This window comes from Oxyura jamaicensis, chromosome 2 (assembly GCF_011077185.1).
Source record: "Oxyura jamaicensis isolate SHBP4307 breed ruddy duck chromosome 2, BPBGC_Ojam_1.0, whole genome shotgun sequence".
NCBI lineage: Eukaryota > Metazoa > Chordata > Aves > Anseriformes > Anatidae > Oxyura > Oxyura jamaicensis.
In genome coordinates, this window is record NC_048894.1 from 145,575,762 (window position 1) to 145,585,720 (window position 9,959).

General features: G+C 44.3%; 1 protein-coding gene across 1 annotated transcript in view; it reads right to left on the reverse strand.

Moving 5' to 3' along the window:
* Positions 1-9,959, reverse strand: part of SNTB1 (syntrophin beta 1) — a 114,293-nt gene that overhangs the window by 9,629 nt on the left and 94,705 nt on the right. Inside the window, exon 4 of the mRNA XM_035318056.1 lies at positions 4,850-4,989. Within this exon, the coding sequence (XP_035173947.1) occupies positions 4,850-4,989 (140 nt within the window). The remainder of the gene's footprint in view (positions 1-4,849; positions 4,990-9,959) is intronic.

The following is a 9,959-nucleotide window of genomic DNA, read 5'->3' on the forward strand; positions in this document are numbered from 1 at the left end:
ACTGCTCATCTCTAATTTCTACCTTGTGTGTCTGTGCTCTGGGGACCCTTACGGCATTGTTCTCTGCAGGTGTGCGACAGTGAGATGCGTGTGGTACAGCATGACGTGCGGTCCCAGGTGAGGCTCTCCGGGAGCTGCTTCTCATTGCAGTGCTTTGAAAAGAGTTTCAAACACTGCAACACAGCAAAATCTAATGGTCTCTTCGGTGAAAACCAGCACTGACATTCATAGCAGGTGTTCAGCTGCTCACTTGAGATTTATCTCAGAGGCCGTGATATAAGTGCATCAACAGTCATGCAGCTCTGCCCAGCAGAAGGCCACTACAATCTGACCTTTCTTACGTTGAAACCACTTCTTAACCCTTGACTTAACATTTGAAACTTGCTCTGGAGCAGCTGTACTCTTTGGAAACCTATGTGCAGGCCCTCATTCATCCAAGATCTGCCTTCAAGGGAGACACAGCCACCCAGGACGCCAAGCAGAGACCTTGCACAGCTTGCACGCTGCCTCATGCTCCTTCCCCTGGGTGACTGGGCATCCTTGTACTCGCTGCCTGCCCCTCTGCCCACTTGCACAGATGATTAACCAGTGCCCAAAGACGATTAATCAGTGCCCAAACTCCTTTCCCAACTTCCCACCCGGAGCCCTTGCTGCTACCTTGCAGCACACTATGGCAGGACAGCTGGCAGGGTTTCAAGCAGCTCTTCTCGGGGGTGCTCTGCTGCAAGTTTAGAAAGCCACACTACAGAAATCGGTGAATGTTTGTAACAATGCAGAGTTCATGACAAAAAATGGATTTATCTAGGTTATCAGCCCTGTGCTCATAACCACCAAGTGTTTGCAATTCGTATCATCATCACGTATCAAAGTGCTTTAGTACTTTCTGGTCACAGAACTCAGCTTTGTCCCAGAGCTACTCAGAGATACCTGATCGTAATCAGAGTGCAACATGTGGCTTTTTTATTTTTTCCTATCTGCTCTGATAGATAATGCAACTTGATTGCAAATATTTAAGATGAAATTGCTTAAGCCCCATTCCCATGCCATAGGGAGGCACTGTTATTCCTATTTCGGGCATAAGGAAACACTGAAACAGAGATTATGACAAAAAGGTCCTTGGAGTCAGGGCTATGAGCCAGTTGCTGTGCCTCCCAGGACAGAGACTTAAAGGAACAACCTAAATCTCCTGATCTCAGGTTTATTTGAGCTGTCACTTATGTTCCACACAAACATGGGAAAGACTCCCTAGAAAATATTTTCAGATCTTAATAGCATCCATAGTTTGAAGGCAAACTTATCAGAAAGGGTGTGTTGAAATTGTGCTTTTAAAATACTGTCAGAAGATCATAATCCTTCTACCACTTCCCAATTTTCTCTGCTCATTATGCCCTGGGTAGATTAAGCATGACTCTGTGCAGTATCTGGCACTGAAGTTTTCCAGTTTCAGCAGCTTTTCAAATATGCATTAGCTAAGCAAAAACATTTTCTCAAGGACTCATAAAAATCCAAAAGATGGGAGCAGCCAAGATTACAACATGTGGTCTGCAAACTTTCCAGGTGAAATGTTCTCAGTTGCACTGATCAATGCACAGAGGGATTAAAAAAATGTGTCATGAGGAGGGTAATCACTGGCTGAGCATGAACACAGCAGTTGATAACAACAGCAAACCATGTTTATTTGGCTGCTGTAACTACTCGGTGTGACAGAACATAAAATCAGAATCCTGTAGGGTTTTAGTCAAAAACAGACACAACAGTAGGTGTACTGATTGAGGAAATTTGTCAATTCATGCAATCTGTTAACCTTGGGGATTCAGAAATTCATGTATTTTTCAGGTCCTGCATCTGGGCCAGGGCAATCCCAAGCACAGATATGGGCTGGACAGAGAATGGATTGAGAGCAGCCCTGAGGAGAAGGGCCTGGGGGTGTTGGTTGATGCAGAAGCTCAACATGAGGCAGCAATGTGTGCTTGCAGGCCAGAAAGTCAACTGTATCCTGGGCTGCATCAAAAGAAGTGTGGCCAGCAGGGCGATGGAGGTGAGGGAGGTAGCCAGCAGGGCGAGGGAGGCCCCTCTGCTCTGCTCCTGTGAGACCCCATGTGGAGCCCTGCGTTCAGCTCTGGGGCTCCCAGCACAGGAAGGACATGGACCTGGTGGAGCAAGTCCAGAGGAGGGCCATGAAGATGATCAAGGTGCTGGAGTACCTCTCCTATGAAGACAGGCTGAGGGAGTTGGGCTTGTTCAGACTGGAGAAGAGAAGGCTCCGGGGAGACCTTACAGTGGCCTTCCAGTGCCTAAAGGGGGCTACAGGAAAGCTGGGGAGGGACTCTTTGTCAGGGACTGTAGGGATAGGACAAGGAGTAATGTCTTCAAACTACAAGAGGATTGATTTAGATTAGATATTAGGAAGAAATTCTTTACTCTTAAGGTGGTGAGGCACTGACACAGGCTGCCCAGAGAAGCTGTGGATGCCCCATCCCTGGCAGTGTTCAAATGTTCATGAAGATGTGTGGGCAGGAAGGGGAAGGGTGCACTGGCTGACAACCCTAAGCCAAACTGGGGCTGATGAGAAGAATAAGCCGGCTAAACAAGACAGGCATTTCCCAGTGAAGCAGCAGAGCTGTAGGACAGGCATGCATGGGCTGCTCATGGGCAGCGCTCACTAAAGGGAAATCCTGAAGGAACATGAGCTTTGTGCACCCTGAGTGTGTGAAGGGCGGGGGGGCATGGACTTCCAGCCCTCATTTCCTGAAGGTGAGCAACATCCCGCTCCTGCCAGGAGGATGATCCACCACAGTGAAGTGACTTTGTTAAACTGGTTAAAATAGATTAGTAATTGCCTCACACCTGAGACAGATTAAGGGACGTGCTCAGGCTATTATCAGCAGCCAACAGGGCCCAGCCAACAGGAGGGGCTGGATGTCAGGACATGGCAACCTCAGTGTTCCTAAGCTGTGCTTACCACAGGCAGGATCTCCAGTCACTTTGACGACAGATTAAATTCACTGTCCACTGACAGATGACTACCTGAAATGGAGGGGAGGAGCCGCATCACCTTCTGCTGTGGGTTTTCCACGAAAGGCAGCAAAGTTTGTTTTGGGGCGGAAGGAATGCGGTCAGATAACCGACACTCTATAAAAGAGGGTGGGGAACTCATAAAGGAACAGGCCCAGCTGAACAACCTCACGCTCTTGCAGCCCTCAGCAGGCACCACCACGTGCTGGCAGTAACCATGAACCACCTGCTTGGGAATTCCCAGTGTTTCTTCCGCTTGTGCAAGATGCATTATCCAAATGATGAGTCTCCAGCAGCTCAAACAAAGAGCAGATGAGGCAGGGAGGCTGAGGGTAGGTTCTGCAAAAGCTTGGTGTGCAGGTGAGGCACTGGATTGGGTTCTCTAGAAAATGTGCACAATCCTCATCACTGGGGACTTCTATTTATAAGTCTGTTTACAAGCTCCATCAGCTCCTTCCACCTTGCACTGATGCTATCCAGAACTCCCTCCCTGCAGGGTCACACACACCGACGAGCCTTTCTTAAGGCAGGATATTGCAATAGAAGGAGCAATAAATACCTGGTGACACTGGCACACACACATGGGCACAATTACCATGCAGTAACACTGCACCATGTGCCATTTATCTTGGGGCAGCAACACATCAAGGTCTAGTGACATACCCAGACACAATCTCCTGCCCCAACACCTTACCTAGTTTTCATTGTCAGCTGGAATTGACAAATTTCGCTGAAATTGGCAGTTGCACTGCCACCATGCACAGCAGACTGCAACTGCAGAGCATGGGACCCTCACCTCATTTTATGGTGACGCATCTCATTTCACAGTAACACTGGGTAAATCAGAACCCGTCTTCCCAAAGTCTTGAAAGCTTCATCATGGGTAGGTTGACTGGGACAAAGCAACCATTAGCATAGTTTGCTATTTTTTAATTTAATATAATGATTTAGCAGCTCATTTGGGGAGAGAATGAAGAGACTGAGAAAAAAAAATAACTAATGAGAGTGCAGTAAGAGACCAACTGCTTTTGGCCATGTACTACCAGTCATTCTGAAAGAGAACACATTGAAAATAGTATAATAGAGGCCCATAGCAAGGCCAAACAATGAAGCAGCAGCTCTTTCTCAAGCCCTTTGACCATACTGGCAGAGAAATGTGATTAAGATTCACATCAAGAAGCACAGACAGTTTCCACTGTATAAAGACAACCATGGGAAAGCTCTCTCTGAATTAGAGTTGATGGATACCACTGAAATAATGCAGATGGTTATTTCCAACCTAGATTCAAGAATGCGTCTTCCAAGCTCACATTTTAAGCTAAAAACACCAGGATTTCACTTCCTAGAGCAGGAACACAAACCATACTGAAATTAAGTGTCTCTGTCATGTGCAAGACCCCAGAAGCCCCAAACCACTAGCACAGTACCCCCACACCAGCACATTCAAACCAGTGCAACAATTTCCAGTTTTTCAGCCTGGAGGAGTAGTTGGAAATACGAATTCATCTGCTGAGTCCTCAGGTGTGCATGCTACAATAGAGATCTCAGGAGATCAAACTCGACCTTTTCAACACTCCTGGATCTGGGCCAAGCTACTGCATTTGCAATCCCTTCTGGTGTGATTCTGGCAATTAGCCTTGGCCAAAACTTAAAACGGAGGAGAAGTGAAGAGGAACTGTTAAGCTGAACACATCGGCCCATTTAGGAAGAATCTGTTTCTCAAATTATGGCATTTCAAATGTAATCTGTAACTGTGCACCAGCTATACCTGATCTTGGCTGATTCAGCCATTCCCAATGCTCTTGAAGAGGCTGAAATAAAAAAGCACAGGTACCTGGTGGCTAGGAGGGGGTACGTATGCAGAGGGCTGAACCAAGCTTCCTTCATCCGCGGCATGCTCTCATATATTAAGAGGTCTTTCTCTGTCAAGACCACTAATACTGGCTTCCAGTGCTTCTCGTTGTCTCCTGGCACCTGAAAAGGAGGAAATTTTTGGTGAAACAAGAGGCAAAGCTACCATGGTGCAAAGCCTGACAATGCAAACATCTTGAGTCCTGGGCAAGATAAGGAACAAAAGAGTTTTCCTTCTCTGTTTTTTTGACATCTGCCACATGAACTTCTAACCAGATGCAGCAGAAATGGAGTAAGGCACAATGAAATCTGCTGCTCTCATTAGCACTACTGTTTCCAACCCTCCTAGTAGCCTTCACTCACTACAGGCTACTCCATAAATGCAGTAGTGGAAGAACACAGAGACAGAGCTGGCTGTTTTTGAGCTGTGGTATGCATCGCTTCTCTGTCCTTCATACCTTGCTTCTCAACAATTTAATGAGTGCCAGTTTATAAAGAGATCCAACCTAAACAGGGTGTTGATCTGAAGCATTGACTCAGAGATGGATCTGTGTCTACATTTCAAACCCATCTGTAGAAGACACCTAACAACGAGGACATCAAAGCCCTGTACAGGCTGCAGAATCCAGATGCAGAATTATATTTTGCAGTTTGGGCATGCAGCTGTCCATACGGCCACACAATTACTGTTGTGAGGACTCAGTATGGTTTTTACTTATTCTAATCTGGCAGCATTTAGGTGTCTTAAAATAGATGGGAATATGAAAGGGTCTTGGCTTTCACAGACAAATTCATCTTTTCTTTTGGAAAAGACACCATGTTACGCAGAAACAACCTCACAGCCACACTTTCAAACCCAAATACTTTGGTATTAAAAGAGGACTCAACAAATTCTGAGATTCACCAGACAATCTGGTTGTCTACATGGCTCCTTCATTAAAACCTTCTCCAGAAAAGAGAAGCAGCTGTCTACGTATGTTTTATGCTTGATGCCAACCAATTTGCCACGGATGTGTGTCACTGAACACATCACTGGGTAGAGAAATATATATATGAAAGGGATAAGTTAAAGATTGGCCAGGCTGGGAGTGGCACGCCAACACCCGTATTTTATATGAAGACAGGGTCCAATAAATTTCTGAACTTTTAGGGGATTTCAAGCCAGTTGTAGGAAAGCTTCATAAAAGAACACCAACACCCAAAGCAGATTTTATGCTTAAACCAAATATTCTTGGCTTACATCGTTTTCTTCTCAGAAAGAGCAGTCAGGCATTGGGACGGGTTGCCCAGGGAGGTGGTGGAGTCACCGTCCCTGGGGGTTTTTAAGGAAAGGTTGGACGTGGTGCTTAGGGACATGGTTTCGTGGGTGACATCGGTGGTAGAGGGGTGGTTGGACCAGATGGTCTTGGAGGGCTTTTCTAACCTTAATGATTCTGTAATTATGTGATTTTATAAGATATTTTTCCTTCCAAATTAAGCTTTTACAATAATCATATTCCTGTTTACAGCATTACTTTCTCACTGGTTGTTCGTGTCTGTATACTAATCAACCTAATCTCATAAAAGTTCATCTTTTTAATTTCTTGAGGAGCCTTAATCCTTATTTACAATTTTCTTATGGTGAAGGTTTTTGAAATGCAACCTTTCATTTTCAAAGGGGCCTGAATAGAGCAGACATATAATTAATGTACTTATTAATACACTCCAACAAGAATGTAACACCCAAAGTTCTCACAGCCCAGGTACCACAGAAACACTCACAGAAACAGAAAGCATCCTTAGCTACTTAACACCGCAGCTATGAGCTACGATTAACACCCCGACTTCTAGCACGGAAAAACAGAAATAAATGTTACAGCTAATGTTAACATGCAATTTTTGAGCATCTGCCTGTGTTCCTCAAATAGAAAGACTTTAGTACACACTTTTACGATTTAAGTAATGAAAAGGGAAGATGAATATGAAGTCTATTATGGGATGAAAAAGCAGGATCTTCAGATGCATAATCCATGGGAGTAAGCAGACGCTACACTGGGCTGTTACTTCTTTTTTATTTACTTATTTATTCCATGACCACAAACACTCCAAAGACTACGGGAAGCTGCTTACAGCTTTTCCACAGAACTATCCTTCCTGTACAGTATTTTCAATCACAAGCTCTGTTATTAGGTGGCTGCTCAGCCAACTGTGACTCCAGAAATGCTGGGAAACGCAGCTCCCAGTAAACCAACCACAAGAAAGGGAATAAAACTCATTTTGCCCATTGTTCACACACCTATTTGCAGGACAGCTGTATGCAGGACAACTGTAAACATCAGGCGCCAGAATTTCCATCTCAGAAATGAGTGGATGCTGCGGTCACAACCTGCAGAGCAAAGCCTGCAGCTTGGCTCCTGCCCTTCCCAATAGCACAGTGACTATGGAAAAAAATGGCTTTGTATTAAGGTATTAAAGGCTTTTTCTCAGCTCTGCCTGAAGTGACCTTATCCTTGTAGGATGCATCCCCTACTTGTAAGGTGTACACTGGGGAGGGGTGTGGAGGAGAGAGGAGAATGATGTTTGCCCATGTTCTGCTAGGAAGCCTTACCGTAGCAGAAAGGGCCCTGGGACACACACACTTTTAACCACATTTTTTAAACCTTGCCGAGCTTCTAGCTGCCTCACTGGTAAGGAACGCTGGTGTAAGCAACACCGCTGCTATTTCAAACCTGAAGAAGGATTTGTGTGCCTGAAAGCGTGTCTGTTTTTTCCAGCTCCAACAGCTGATCTAATAAAATCCCTAAAAACCTTGAATTGCACTACTGATTTCAGTGGGGTTTGGATCAGGCTTTAGCAGCTGATACCGTGCTGCTCGACAGGCAGTCGGCACTTCTGTAAAGTGTCAAAGAGAACATTTTGTCCTGCAGATGGTAACAGGGAATTTTACAAGGGAAGAACAGAGTCTGCAAATACGTTAGCTTGCAGGGCACATTCAGAACAAATCAGCGTGGGAAATTAATCCCGATCAAGCACCAGGGTCACACCAGGCATGAGTAAAATATTAAATTACAAAACAACAGCAAAAAACATACTGCTTATTGGCACCTAGTGAAGGATTTGTTCAAATTTTAAAGGGTTTAAAATCTGACATATCATAAAGCTAACATGAAATACTTCTCTAAGAGTATATTTAAGTGTCATCGGAGACACATTTCAGAGGCACCATTTTAGATGATAGCCAGGGCAGGCTTCTTAGCCAGAACTTGGCAGAAATCTGGCACTTGCAGTAGTTTCTTCACTCCAGTTCCCTCTTGCACACGTAAAATTCAAAGTACATTTATCTGTGTTGCAGACCAATAAAGTGGCCATCCACTGTAAAAAAAATTCACACTCTAACCTTTTTCAAAGTCGGAATGTTAGAGCCAATCTTGATGAACAAAGAAAATTCAAGAAAATGGCAAGAAAATTCAATAGTCTTCAAACCTCCCACCACAATAAAATGTTTCAGTGCATTTTTTTTGTTGTTTTTTTCTTTTCTGGAACAAAGTATTGCAGTAAAAACCTGAAAAGGAAGAACATATTCTAACCAAAACCACCCCAAGTACAGTGAAACATCCGTTCTACTACTCGCAAACCCAGCAGACCTCTTTGCTCTTCGTATACTCCCCCCGAGAAGTGGAAACCCCACTTTTCACATATGCACCTTCCTGTTTTGTCTTTCCAGAGTCAGAAACTATTTCACAGGAATGAAACCTAATTTTTATGTGTGCAACAACATGGCTAGACCTGGGGTCACACCAGAGCAGACCTGCGTTCATGCCTACCTCTGCCACAGGCTTCCACTGCAAAGTCAGTTTAAGTGCACAGTGCTTCTGTAAGGACACCGTGGTCTCCATCAGGGTGGCAAATGCTGGTAACGCACACAATGATCACAGACGTGGATGTGAAGGCAGAAAAGAAGTTACATGGCAAACGATATTTCAAAGAGGAGCCAGCCTGCTTTTCCTGCAGGAGATGGGAACCTCTGGGCCCTCTAATGGGTAGCACAGCTTCCAAATCTGTAATAGTTTTCACATATAATTAGTTGCCACAAAGGCAACAGGCAACTCAGTGGAGATACAGCCTTTTGGAAATGGTTTGGCCCTTTGCTCTTTCATCTACCAGGTCTCCTTTTTGTAAGGGTTTTCTTTGAATTTCAGTTATTCATCTACTTCAAGCTGTCAGGAATGGATGAAAGAATACTTTTAATCTATGAGGCTCACAGGTAATTAAATTAGAGGACTTGGTCTATTCTGGAAAGCTGTTTTATATTTTCATTAACTCTAAAGGGACATTTCAATTACATTCCCTGTTTGGTAAACAAATTATATATTGCCAGCCGACTCTACAGCAGAAGGTTTTCAAAACGTGGTCTTTCAGAGGTAAGGTAGCAAGGTCACGCTCACAGTAAGTGATTTAATCCCCCTTTCCTTCACCTGCTGCCCCAAATGCAGAAGTTACAATACCCCTTCACACAGTGCACAGGATGAACAATCGAGAAAGAATTTTCTGAAAGATTTTTCATGCTGTTTTCCCCTTTTCCATCACTTAAAATCTCTCCGTGCTGCCAAGAGACAGCTTTGACACAGGCTGGGAGATGTTCTGCTATGTTTTTCTTGCCTTTTCATTGTCTTTTGATGAAGGACTATGTCCATGTTCAGAATAAATTTGATTCATTTACAGAAACCTACTTGTCAGTTCTTGAAAATAACATCTGGGACTGAAAAGTATTTTTCCAAGACGAACAGCAGCACTGCAGAAATACATCAGATGAACACCAGCATATGCAACAATGCTCACATTTCTGCAAGCTCATTTGACAAGAGGCAATTTTCAGTGCAAGGGTGGGTGTAAGTGACAGCCATAGGCAGGGGACATCGACACCTCCCACGCCACACACACAGACAAGATGTGTTTTGCTGCTAAACTTTGTAGTTTTAAGCAGGAAATGACATGCACATTGTTAAGAAATAAATAAAAAAGCTAATAAAAAATGCGTCTGGTTTTGTTCTTCTCTGTCTCTGACCTCAGTGACAACTCAGAGGTGGCTTGTGCCATTTTTGTGTTTGGAGCAC